The sequence below is a fragment of the Cladophialophora yegresii genome, assembly GCF_000585515.1.
Source record: "Cladophialophora yegresii CBS 114405 chromosome Unknown aczIN-supercont1.5, whole genome shotgun sequence".
In the NCBI taxonomy this organism is placed as follows: Eukaryota; Fungi; Ascomycota; class Eurotiomycetes; order Chaetothyriales; family Herpotrichiellaceae; genus Cladophialophora; species Cladophialophora yegresii.
The window spans coordinates 2,802,389-2,814,880 of NW_006913049.1; the positions used below are offsets into that span (position 1 = coordinate 2,802,389).

Consider the following 12,492-nt stretch of genomic DNA (forward strand, 5'->3'; position numbering starts at 1 on the left):
GTCCCGCACATATTGACTGCTTATCGCCAGGACGCTTCTGTAATCTCATCATCCACCCACCGTGGATGCCGTGATATCGATAAAGATAACGCGAAGCCTTGCATTCTTTCTCCCCCAAAGCCGTATCCTCTCACCATGTCTTTCGTCAAGAGCCATTTCTATCCCGGAGCCGAAACTCTCGCAGAAGTCTTCAGCTGCAGCAGCTCCTCTTCTTTCCCGGTGAAGGGTGCCCGCATTGTCGCCGTGGGTGGGCAGATAGGCGAGTCTGCGGAATATTCACCTTTCACGCCCGACGGTGCCGACGGCTCACAGTTTGAGGGAGGTCATGCACAGCAGTTTGAAGTTGCCATGCACAATGTCGAGCGCGCGCTGGCGGCCGCGTCGCCGCATTTGACGGCGGAGGAGTTGTGGGCCGGGGTGTTCAACATGACCTCGTTCCATGTGGGCGTCGTGTCTCAGGAGGAACAGCTGAAAATCGGAGCCAGTGCGCGAAAGTATTTCGGGAAGGGCAACAGCAAACCAGCTTGGGCGGCCATATGCGTGGCAGCACTGTTCCCACCAAAGTGTTTGATTGAAATCCAGGTTCAGGCTGCTTACAAGGAAGACGCGTGATTTTGGGCCAGCCATCGAAGCGCCACGAGAAGGAAATCAAACTGAAAGCCCTGGTACAGACCAAACCCTTCAGTAGTCGTGTCACGAAAACGGGATGAGATACTGCGATGTTTCGTGCAGCACAATACAATGTCCGTGTGGCAGGGCACTGCGATCTCTTGTCAATCGCTGATTGTCTAACTACTGAGAGCAAGGCTCTCCGAGAGCTATGGACTATGTATTGCAGTGTAGCTCTTACCTTGCCATGGGGCAGTGGCGACACAAGGAAGGAACAGGGCAGGGATGAGGCTGCCCGCCACAGTCCGCAGGTAGTGGCGGTCATTGCGTGGGTGCTGGAGCATACAGTCAACAGAATTCAACCGACACCTTTCGCCTCATGGTAACGAATGATCCGTAGATTGGCAATAGGAGCAATTTTGCTTCAAACCTATTTGAGTGATCGGCTGGCTGATCTTGCTGCTGACGATATACGGTATTGAATGTGATCAAGTCTCTTCAATGACAGAGACCCCATCAGCCACAGCTGGCAGCTAAACATGGTGGCCTTCATCTAGAAAAGATCCCGCTGCGCAAGATTGTCCTTCCTGATCAGGTCATACGGGTTGCGGAAGTCAGTCCAGCCGCAGAATGGTGCGCTGGCCTTCCATCCAAGAAGATCCTGCACGTCGTAATCGTACTTGGCAACCTGTTCCTTCGACACGGCGAGGAATTGGTTCTCCTCAGCCCGGTACACGCCTTTACAGAACAAGGCGACGATCACACTCCGACGCTCGTCCACTGTGGTGTTGCCACCAGCCGCATGGTAACAGTTTCCCATCACAAATAAGCAGTCACCGGGATCCATTTCTCCGTAAGTGCATTCTTCTGGCGTGGGCTTGCGCTCGTCATCCCAGACATGCGACCCTGGTACGATCTCAGTGGCCCCGTTCGCCCGCGTGGTTTTAGAAGTGGCCACAATGCAGCCGAGCTTCGTGGTTTCGCGCGGATCGCCGTGTGTGTGGGTAGCGTGGTGGTCCTGGTCGTCGCGGTGAAGGCCTTGCCGCGCGCTGCCGGGTCCGACACGCACGGTGAAGAAGCTCGAAAGGAGCGGTGGGCTGGTGCAGGAGTTTCTCGAGTCTCCCCACCAGGAATCAGTCTTGATGGTGAGTACGTCGTCAACGGCAGCTTTGACCATGGGATGCTGAAGAATGGCTCGCACTGCGGCGGGCGATTTGCCTGCGAGACCGCAAACGGTTTTCGTTTCTTTGGCAAACACATCTAGGCCAGAATTGAAGTCGGCGTCGAAATATGGTTTGATCTCGGCGTTGATCTCATCGATGGCAGCTTGTGAGAGGAGGCCTTTGATGCGTACAGCGCCGTCTCGGTACAAGGCTTCAAATACTTCCTCCATAGGCGTGCCATTGGCAAAGGCTTCGACGGGTGGAACGGCGGTCAGACCCATGGTTGTGGTTTGGTTGCTGTTGTTGTTGCTGTTGTCGTAGTTAGCAGGTAGGCGGGTATGCAAGTGAAGCAGAAGATTAGATAACGTTCTTGGTGTGAGAGAGCATTCCTATAGATAAGCGACCTGTATATAGCACTGTCTGAGGTACTTCTAGCAGAGACTCGGACTAGGTCAACAACCATCATCCCGAGGACAGGTGCAGCACTTTGCCTCATCTCTACCCTGGCGAGCATCCAGATCGAGAGATGGGGTCCACCTCATATTGACCCCAAGATAGGTCAAGCTTTACGCTCTTATCGACGCACCTGAAATAGCCTTGGTAACGATTCCGCATGGCCAGTGTGGGTTTCAGCGCCGATATTGCCCAATTCCGGAAAGGTTTAAGAACAGAGGATCCCCGCGAAGCGGCACAAACTAAGGAGACAGTCCAACCGCACAGATACCAGGTTAGGCAAGCTGTTATAGATCCAAATGAGACATTGCTTTGCTAGGTCTTGACCACGTGCGCGAACTGTTCACGTCAAATACTTAGATCCTGAAAGTGTGGCAGAGTATCGGAGATCTGGAAACCTGCCGCAACTCTAGTGAGCGCAATCATGTTGGCAAGGACAGAAACGGGCTCTGATGAAGAGCCATCCAAGATATCGTTCTTTGACTACATAATTTGTGGAGGTGGTACGGCAGGTTGCCTCATCGCTGCACGTATAGCGTCTCAAGGCGAGGCCACAGTCCTACTGATTGAGGCTGGCCGGGATGTGGACGAATCGCCAGACGCACTCATTCCTGGCAAGTTCGTGCACCAGCTGTATGGCGGAGACACCGGAGGAATATGGCAGATACCCAGTGTGCCGCAAAAGGAGCTGAACAATCGAGAAATCGTGTTCTTGAGGGGGAAGCAGCTCGGTGGAACGTCAGCCGTGAACTATATGGCCCTCGCACGAGGCCCAGCTGTCGACTATGATGAATGGGCTCGCCGAACGGGCGATGAATCGTGGGAATGGAACAACATCTTGCCAGTAATGAAGGAACTGGAAGACTTTCAACCACAGCGACCAGAGGGCTTCGAGCAGTATGCAAGCCCAGACTCGGCGAACCACGGCGTGGGAGGACCGCTCAGGATTGGATTTGGCGATGTCATGACACCCGGAGTCGAGATGTTTTTCCGAGCTTGCCACGAAGTAGGGATCGAGACCTGCCCAGACAACAACTCGGGAAACCCAGTAGGCGTCGGCCTTGCGCAGTTCAACAACGCGGGCGGCGTCAGATCATACGCAGCCAACCGCTTTCTCGATCAAGACACCCGACGGCAACTTTCAAATCTTGAAATCTTCACCCGTACTGCGGTCGACAAAATCATTTGTCAGGGCACGCCGCCAACAGCGATTGGTGTCGAGATATCCAACCAGGTCAGCGGGGTCAAGTCCCGCGTTTTCTGTCGCCGGGAGGTGGTCCTATGTCAAGGAACCTTCGGATCTCCCCAGACCCTGATGCTTTCCGGAATTGGACCCCGACCGCACCTCGAAAGCTTCGACATAGGGTGCATAGTGAACAACCCAAACGTCGGCCGAAACATGCTCGACCACAGCATTCTGACCTTGGAATATTTGGTGGATGATGACAATGCCGCTCATAACCAGATTTTTGAGAGCCCTGAACTACTTGCCGAAGCAGATCTGCAGTACGCCAGGGACAAAACAGGGCCGCATAACGTTTTCGGAACCAGTGGCACTGTAGCATTTCCCAAACTCGAGGCGCTGTTTCGAAGTACAGAATTCGAAGACCTGGACGAAGACACTAAATCTTTCATGCTGGAGCCCACGCGGCCCAATGCCGAAATCTGGCTAGGATCGGGGCCGGTGGCCTTCCCAGGAGATCCAGGAGCCGTTTACATGCATCACGAGCTTCTTCTCCAAAACAACCTTTCACGCGGTACAGTGTGCCTGAAGTCAGCAGACCCAAGGGATCCCCCAGAAATCAACCCTCATTTCTTCGAGCATCCGTACGACCAAAGAATTGCGTTGGAAACTGTGAAGCTGGCCATGAAGATTTCCGAGGCTGATGCGTACAAGTCGTACATTCGCGAGGTCGTGCATGCCCCGAGCGGCAACGATGATACCACCATTCGGGCGTTCATCCGCCAAAATCTCGGTCAAGGTTATCACAGTATGGGAACCTGCAAGATGGGGTCTGACAGTGATCCAGATGCCGTTGTAGACACGGATTTCAGAGTGATCGGGGTACAAGGACTTCGCGTTGCCGACCTATCGGTGTGCCCAATTCTGACTTGCAATCATACACAGATCAATGCTTATCTCGTCGGTGAACGTTGCGCTCGGAAGGTACTGCAGTCTCTCCAGGCGAAAGGAGGTGGCTGTCAGAGCTCGCTGGGTTGCCTTTGACAGGCCCATCGAAGACGGAAACCTATCTGCTAATTCTCTGGATTGGTAGCGTACGCTGAACATGCCTGGTGCGGCCACTTCACACAAGGACCATGGCGTTGAACAGGTCAGGGGAAAGCAGATTTGTGTAGTCGGGTCGAACACCGCTGTCCCAAACCTGCTCCAGTATCTCCATTGATGTCTCCACATTGCGAAATCCTCCGCTTCGTTGCATGACGTCTGACCGTTCTCGCAGCCACTGCTTCTGGCGCCCCTCACGGAGTTCTAGTCCAGCATGGAACAAAGGCCACAGGAGATGGTTAGTCCACCCCGTATGTGGTGGGGTGAGTTTAGCATGATAAATGACGCTTTGTGTCAACCACTGAATCTCGTCCTCGTCGGCTTCCAAGTGAAAGAGCCGAATCGTGTAGATACCGATGGCATGGCGAAAGGCCTCGGTGAGATGGAACCAGCCCGGACCTCTTTCGGTATGCATAGGGAGAAACAGGACCTGTCTCTTGCATTCTATGGCCTTCTCCACAACTTCTGGTGCTGGATTCTGCGGATCAGGTTGCGTTTTAAAAAGTCGAATTACTTCTGATATTATTGTGAATTGGTCTGGAGGGCATGGAAAGACATCGTGACTCCACTGTCGTGACGGGCCGGTGAAAGCAGCGACGTCTTCGGGGGTGAAGAAGGCCTCCCGATGATGGTTGGCCGAACACATGATATCGAGCCATGAAATGTACTGCTCGACAAATGCATCTCGCGTCCATTCGCTGCCGCGTAGATCGACGAGCCGCTTTGCGGCGCCAAAGTGTGCATCGAAATTGGAGGGTTCCCCGAGACTCATGTCGGTGAGCGTCAGCATCAGGATGGTCGTGAGATTTCCGTCATCTTTTGCACTTTGTTCTGACCACATCTGCTCCTGTAATCGGCGCATCGCTTTGCCGCGAAACCTCAGGCAATCCACCTTGCAACTCTTGTTCAACAGTCGAACATGCCAGTGGCTTGCAGCCAAGGCAGCGCACGCATAGAGAAGAGGTGGCTTCTCTAAAGCAAGCTGAAGGATGAATTGTGAATACGGGTTGCGGGTCAAAGTGTCGTCGATGACCAGTTTTGGAGCCACCTCGAGGAGATGGTAGTTGAGAATGAATTTGAGCTCTTGCGGAATGTTGTACGGATCCAACGGGTTGATAAGAGCCGGATAATCCTCTGCCGGCGCTGACATTTCCACACGCCGGTCGAGTGAGTTCTCCAGACCGTCTGCATCAGATTCTGGCGATTCAGTCTCGGAGACAACGCCCGCGAGAGCTGCGTGCTCAAACTGCGTCGGGCTCCAGTCAAAAAGGGGTGGGGAGGCGTCTATGATAACGTCCTCAGCGGGATGTAGGACTGGCGGCAGAAGTGGAAGAATTGACGATACACTGGTTCCCTCTGATGTGGGATTCGCGTCCGGGTACCCGCATTCTTGGTGGCCACATTTCACAGGTCTTGCAGTGTTCTGTTCGGCCATGCTCGTTTTGCCCGCCAGCTTGCCACGCGAGGCCATGCCAGCCCAGCGTATGACATAGCCTTCACATTCGATCCCTTTAACCAGGCATGATTTGCACTGGGGCAATTCACGGGAGCACTTCTTTCCTCGTCGACGGCACGTCCGACAGGCAGCCCCGTGGTACCTGGTGCTCATCCTGCCACTTGAGGCCGAGAGTTTCGCTGGTAAGTTGCATTCAGTGGCCTGGAGATAGGAAGCTGCACTCAAGTGCGCTGATGGAGGTGACTGGCTTTATCAAGGGCGACATCCTCAACATGGTCCAGTCGCGGAGGTGGAATTGATAAGGAATTTGGACTCGATGCGTCACGTGGAGCTCCATGGCTCGGTCACGTGTTTGTCGGTCTGCCTATTGCTATATCTTTACTTTGGACGTTGTGGCACGAACTACAGACTTATGCTTAATCCCCGTACGAGTTTTCGTCCCTCTTTTACGCATCAAATGCTACACTGTACACGCCCTCGGGCTTGCACAGCTTGCCAAATGTGACAAGCGCCTCCTTCTTGCTCAAGTCCATCACAATGTTAAACAGCGTCGCATCTTCACTGACGCCTTCCTGAAACCTGCAAATCGAAACTGGAAACCCGTCATGGTCGTCAAACAGCGTTTGGAAGCTGCTTAGGCTCTTGACTCCGCCTGCCAGCAGCTGCTCATCGGCAATCTGTCGCATGCGCTGCAGCCTTGGAAACGAGTCTGCTTCAGGGTCTTCACAGATGCCCTCGTGCTTTTCGATCATATGGTTGCTGTGGAAGATTCGGTGTTCATTGTCGGCACGCAGGCGAAGGCATGTTTTGGAAGTGAATTCGAAGCTGAAAGCATTGCTGACATCTGCAACCAGGAGGTGCACAGAGCCTGCAACGCCGATGTTCTGGAGCAGTTCTGCTGCTTGGGTCGCCGTCTGGCATTCCAACGCCATACGCATGGCAAGATGCACGGGGATGCGCCCACTGTCATAGCCGGTAGATCGTATGGCGTTCATGCAGATTCCTACGCCGCTTGAGTTCATTCCGATCTTGCCAATGATTCCTGCCTCGGTCATGATCTTAAGGGTCGGTAATCCCGGAGACTTGATGGTCATCAACCCAGCGTTCCTTTTTTGCTGCTCCATCCAGTCCCAATTCTGCCCCAAGAAGACACTCTCCCCGGTTCTCCAGAACAGCGTCGTGCATCCGTCGACGGGCACATTGATATACGCGGCCAGTAGCCCGTACGCAATCTCTGTTCTGACGTTCAATGCAACAATGTCTTCAATGCTGTGGCCCGAGCCTGCGGCAATTCCTCTGATCTCATCATAAAACCTCGGCCATCGATGTCCAATCTGACCCGCGAACTCCTCGGCGACGACCAGAATATCTTTCCAGTCTTTGCCGGTATATTTCTTGAACATCCAGGTGTAAAAATCAACGCTATCCTGGATCTGCGCAGTAAGAGCCGCCCCATGCTGGAAACCGACCTCATAAGGGGTTCCCTCACATTGGATTGCGAACATTGTGGACTCATTGAACGTTGCGGCCAACGACACGAACGGTCAGCCGTGAACAAGTGGCCAGTCTTTAGACTTGGGCCAATGCCTCCTGCAAGTCTCCATGAAAGGGTATGGCGAAGGTCATCGGAGGATTTGACTTCCAAATGCGGCAGTTCGATAAGACACCTGTTATAGTTTCCGCACGTCCCCACCTCCCGGTGCTGCCGAGCCTCGACTCTTGGTCAATTACAGTATGTGAACCGAACAGAGGGATACATGTAAGTATCAGATGCCTAGAAGACAGGTAACGAATTGAGCCTGGCGAACCCAGAGCCTTGATTCGCGAGTACTGCGAAAATGACTAAGAAAGTACTCGTCGGCTATGGCATTGACGTCGACGCTGTTTCTGGATGGTGAGTCGACTTCGGTAATGATCTTCTCTGCGCTGTCGGGTCAGGAGTCATCAGAGCTGAGAAAAGGGACTTAGGATCGACACAAAGGATGGATCGTCTGCTGACCCGGTGGACATATCCCGGGGGATCTTTGGGGCTGTCGTTGGGATTGATCGGTTGTTGAAGCTCTGGGATAGGTACAAGATCAAGGCATCTTGGTACGTCCCTGCACACAGCGTTGAATCATTCCCAAAGCAGATCGCGAAGATCCGGGACGCTGGCCATGAAATGTACGTTCGATACATCGTCGCGGAGCAACAAAGACCGTTCACCTCACTGACTGGTGTCGTCCAGCGGCCTCCATGGTTACACTCATGAGTATGTGTCAGGGCTTTCAGAGCAACAGGAGCGCGATGTCCTCCAGAAGTCCATTCAAGTGCTTACAGACTTCACGGGCAAGAAACCGCGAGGCTGGACCGCACCGGCATGGACCATGTCTCCACGTTCTATTCACTTGCTGGAAGAGATGGGCATTGAATACGACCACAGCTCCATGCACCATGACTGCCTTATATCACGGACGCCCTTCAGCAACTACAGCGTCAAGACAACGGGCTACAAGGCGCAAAAGCAACCGGCATCTCCGTCTTCAGATGCGCCCTCAGCTGCGACCTGGATGACACCCATGCTTGCGCCCCAGCTGTCAAGTGTTGTCACCGTCCCGGCGAACTGGCACCTAGACGATTGGCCCCCTTTCCAACCTGGGGATGGCGGTAGTGATGGCTTCGTCGACCCCAATGTCCTGGAAAATATTTGGAAAGAGCATTTTCTGTACTTCTACGAAGAATATGACGAATTTGTGTTTCCCCTGAGTATCCATCCTCAGGTCAGTGGGAAACCACATGTGCTGAGGATGCATCAGCGGATGATCGAGTGGATCAATACATTCCAAGGTGTAGAGTGGTGCACCTTTGGCGAGATGGTGGATCAGTACAAGAAGGGTGAGATCAAGGGGTTTGATATGGAAGCTGCGCTCGGAATGGGAACACCTCGACAGTAGATAAAGAATTTACGTCCTTCTGTGACGGGGAGCTTTGATTCAGGACAAATGATAATGGTGGTGAACAGAAGCACCATCCTAGCGCTTTCATCCTCCCCAAAGAGTCGTGGCGAAGAGCGCAAGTCGGAGGGTAAGAAGAAGGTAAGAAGGTGAGCGGCGGTCCGGTTGTCTTACAGTAAAAGTAAACATACCTAGAACATATAGGTAGGATAGGTAGGTTAGGTACTATACACAGTAGTACACCTGGCGTTCTCCTCCCCACTCGGGGGTGAGACACGGGTGATTGTGCGCCCGGCTCAGCCTGGCTCAGCCTGACTCGCGCGCGGCCGGGGTGAGCACAGGGCGGCGTCACCGTCTACCGAAAGCAGGGTGAGCCGCGATCAATTCGACCATGCCTTGGCAGTTGACACTTTGTCGTTTCTCCAACACGGAGCGCGTTCACAGAAGTCGAGACCCTCTACGGAGTACGAAGTGCACAGACGGGGGAGACAATTCTCTGTAATTGCCCATTTTCGACGCCTCGGTCCTACCCGCGAGACACAGTAGCATGGCCGGTCCGATACCTTAGTCAATGGCTGTGTGGCTGCTCCCCGCGACAAATAGACTGATGCAGTGATCATGGACCTACTGTCACGATGATGCGAATACTCGAGGCCCAAGCGCCTGCCAGACAGAATGCCACCGATACGATACAGACCCTCAGTGCCCGGTTGACCAGTGCCACTCTCCTTGAAGACCGCCGTGCGGCAATTCTCGGCCTGCGCAGTTTCGCAAAGGTATATCCTGCCTCCGTTGCCTCTGGGGCCCTCCGCGACCTCATTGCGGCATTGCGCAAGGATGCCGAGGACTGGGACACGATCAAAATAGTACTGGAGACTCTACTGGGCTTGTTCGAGCCGGACGAGAAATCACCTGAGGCGTCCGAAGATATCACACTGTGGCTTGCGGATGAATTCACCCAGCGACAGGACAATATCACTGCTCTCTTGGACCTTCTTGAGGCGAATGAGTTCTACCTGCGGTTATATGTGCTTCAGATCTTGTCCCATATATCAACGGCACGGCCGCAGCGGACACAGGAAGCGGTATTTGCCGCCCCTCTCGGCGTGTCGCGCATAACGAACGTGTTGGACGACCGGCGGGAGGCTGTCCGAAACGAGGCACTCGTGCTGCTGGTTGCGCTGACTCCAACTTCTGCCGAGATCCAGAAGGTGGTCGCATTCGAAAACGCATTCGACCGCATATTTGCATTGATTGATGGAGACGGTGGCCTGACCCACGGCAGCACCACCGTGCAAGATTGCCTGTCTCTACTGGCCAATCTTCTCAGCCTCAACACGTCCAACCAGTCATACTTCCGAGAGGTGGGCGGGATCCAGAAGATCAAGAAGCTGCTTGCCGCAGTCGTTGAGCAAGAAGATTCTGACGATGGTGTTTCGGAATGGATGAGACCGCAGCGCGACATGAACGTGTGGGGTTTACTAGGAGTCATTCAACTATTTCTTCCCCAGGGGGCACAAGGGACCGTGGTCAACCAGCAGGCATACTGGCAGGCTGGCACAGTGGAAGTCATCCTGCATATCGCATTCCATCCCATCTTTAGCACGGGGGTACGCACGAAATCGCTTCAGACATGTGGAGACGTTATTCGAGCAAATAATGCTCTTCAAGAACGGTTTGGGGACCTTGGAGTGATGATTAGGGAGCACAGCATTCGGGCAACCAATGGGCATTCCGCTCATGCGTCCCCCGAAAAACAACAGAAGCCTAAGAAGGCTGCTTTTCGCACTCAGAACGTAATCGAGTCGCTCTTGGAACTGGCATTGGAGCCGGCCCCAATGGCAATGTTCGACGTCCGGCTGGCAGCATCTTCATGTGTTGAAGCATTCATGCATGGTCACCCGGGTATACGGACGCATGTACTACGAAGAGCGATCGACGGACATAAAGCGGGTGACGATGCCATTCCTAACATGCTCACCGTTCTTCTAGAGCCGCCTGGGTCTCGCAATCAGTCGGATCCTTACCAACCTTGGTTTGCCGCAGTGCTCCTGCTACACCTGCTTTACGAAAATCCGGAGAACAAAGGTCTGGCTTTACAAGTAACAGAAGGAGATGCGGAGAGTGGAGAGGAAGTTGTTACGTTCCTCCAGAGCATAACAAGTAACGTGGTGGCTGGTGTGCAGCATGTTGAGGACGAGCGTGCGCTACTGGGCTGTCTGATGCTTTTATCCACGTGGTTATTTGAGGATCCGGACGCGGTCAATGACTTACTCAGCGAAGGGAGTACCGTGCAAGGGCTCATTGCTGCAGTCAAAGTTACGAAAAGCACGATGCCGCTTGTGGCTGGGTTGTGTGCATTTGTCCTTGGCATTATCTACGAGTTCTCTACGAAAGATTCACCGATCCCCCGAAGCACACTCCATGGCCTCCTGATTGGCAATCTTGGGAGAGAAGCATATGTGGACAGATTAACCAGGCTTCGAGAGAATGTTTTCGTTCGAGATTTCGAGGTTCTGCCCCAAACTGGCAATGGCGGCCTCCCGGAAGTGTTCTTCGACAAGACATTCATCGACTTCTTCAAGGACAACTACAGCAGATTTTTACGAGCCATCGACCGGGACCCCAACTTCGAAGTCTCGATCCTGAGCAACGGGGTTCAAAAGGGCGTCTCTCGGGACCTCGTTGATAGTCTGAGAGCCCAAACCGAAGAACAGAAGCAAGCCTTGGAAGTGGTCAACCGCGACCTCCTGCAGCTCAAGCGCCGGTTGGAACAGGAGGAGCTCGATCATCGTCGTACACGAGAGTCTGCGGCTGTGGAGTTGTCCCGCATCAAGCAGATCAACCAGAGCTTGCAGGACAATCACGAGGACGAGGTCAAGAAATTGCAACAGACGGCTGCGCAGGAGAGAAGCGCACTCACTCGGGCTCATGAGGATGAGAGCAATCGCCGGCGCCACGACCATCTTGCCGCCGTTGAAACGGCAAGGAAGCAGCACGAGGTGGAGGTGCAGCGATTTGAGCAGCGTCTTAAGTTGATCGAGCAGGAATCCGCTAGGGAGCGGGCCGCTCTCAACAAGCAACACCGACGTGCCTTGGATGAGGCGGCTGCCAATGCCCAGAAGGCGCGTGACAGGGAAGCGGCAGAAATTGCAGATTTACAGCACCGAATAACAGAACTGGAAGAGTCTTTGAAGAAAGCCGCCGCCGACCATGTACAGGACCTTGAAACCGCCCATGAAGAGTACAAAGCCAAGACCGAGTCGTTGGAGGCGCGTCTGAAACGGGCGGACGCTCGGGTCGCAGACGCAGAGAACCGGACCAAGCAGCTGAGTGAAGAGCTGGAACAAGAGAAGATCCGGCGAAAGGACGTGCAGACGGAACTCGACGACCTGCTGGTTGTATTCGCGGATCTCGAAGCCAAGAGATCTGCGGATAAGAAGAAGCTCAAGGTTCTCGGGCAGGAGGTATCGGAGGACGAAGACGAGGAGGGCGACGAAGCCCGAGACGATGGGGAAGCAGACGACGACGGTGAGGAAGAGGAGGAGGAGGAGGATGTCGACTGAACATTTTTCTTTCAGCACAGCCGAC

General features: G+C 53.9%; 7 protein-coding genes across 7 annotated transcripts; 4 read left to right on the forward strand and 3 right to left on the reverse strand.

Annotated features, from left to right (window-relative positions):
• Window positions 1-135: 135 nt before the first annotated feature.
• Window positions 136-612, forward strand: A1O7_07737 (uncharacterized protein; the record flags this gene model as incomplete). The annotated part of the gene is made up of 1 exon (XM_007761734.1): window positions 136-612. One exon carries the CDS (start codon window positions 136-138, stop codon window positions 610-612), a length of 477 nt encoding a protein of 158 aa, XP_007759924.1.
• Window positions 613-1,162: 550 nt separating this feature from the next.
• On the reverse strand, window positions 1,163-2,053 carry A1O7_07738 (uncharacterized protein; the record flags this gene model as incomplete). Its single annotated transcript, XM_007761735.1, has 1 exon — window positions 1,163-2,053. One exon carries the CDS (start codon window positions 2,051-2,053, stop codon window positions 1,163-1,165), a length of 891 nt encoding a protein of 296 aa, XP_007759925.1.
• A 596-nt stretch (window positions 2,054-2,649) lies between these two features.
• A1O7_07739 (uncharacterized protein) lies at window positions 2,650-4,452 on the forward strand (the record flags this gene model as incomplete). Its single annotated transcript, XM_007761736.1, has 1 exon — window positions 2,650-4,452. The coding sequence occupies one exon, from the start codon at window positions 2,650-2,652 to the stop codon at window positions 4,450-4,452; it is 1,803 nt and encodes a 600-aa protein (XP_007759926.1).
• Window positions 4,453-4,531: 79 nt separating this feature from the next.
• A1O7_07740 (uncharacterized protein) lies at window positions 4,532-5,983 on the reverse strand (the record flags this gene model as incomplete). The annotated part of the gene is made up of 1 exon (XM_007761737.1): window positions 4,532-5,983. The coding sequence occupies one exon, from the start codon at window positions 5,981-5,983 to the stop codon at window positions 4,532-4,534; it is 1,452 nt and encodes a 483-aa protein (XP_007759927.1).
• A 431-nt stretch (window positions 5,984-6,414) lies between these two features.
• On the reverse strand, window positions 6,415-7,473 carry A1O7_07741 (uncharacterized protein; the record flags this gene model as incomplete). The annotated part of the gene is made up of 1 exon (XM_007761738.1): window positions 6,415-7,473. The coding sequence occupies one exon, from the start codon at window positions 7,471-7,473 to the stop codon at window positions 6,415-6,417; it is 1,059 nt and encodes a 352-aa protein (XP_007759928.1).
• A 333-nt stretch (window positions 7,474-7,806) lies between these two features.
• On the forward strand, window positions 7,807-8,901 carry A1O7_07742 (uncharacterized protein; the record flags this gene model as incomplete). Its single annotated transcript, XM_007761739.1, has 3 exons — window positions 7,807-7,862; window positions 7,937-8,131; window positions 8,196-8,901. 3 exons carry the CDS (start codon window positions 7,807-7,809, stop codon window positions 8,899-8,901), a joined length of 957 nt encoding a protein of 318 aa, XP_007759929.1.
• A 635-nt stretch (window positions 8,902-9,536) lies between these two features.
• Window positions 9,537-12,467, forward strand: A1O7_07743 (uncharacterized protein; the record flags this gene model as incomplete). Its single annotated transcript, XM_007761740.1, has 1 exon — window positions 9,537-12,467. One exon carries the CDS (start codon window positions 9,537-9,539, stop codon window positions 12,465-12,467), a length of 2,931 nt encoding a protein of 976 aa, XP_007759930.1.
• Window positions 12,468-12,492: the final 25 nt, after the last annotated feature.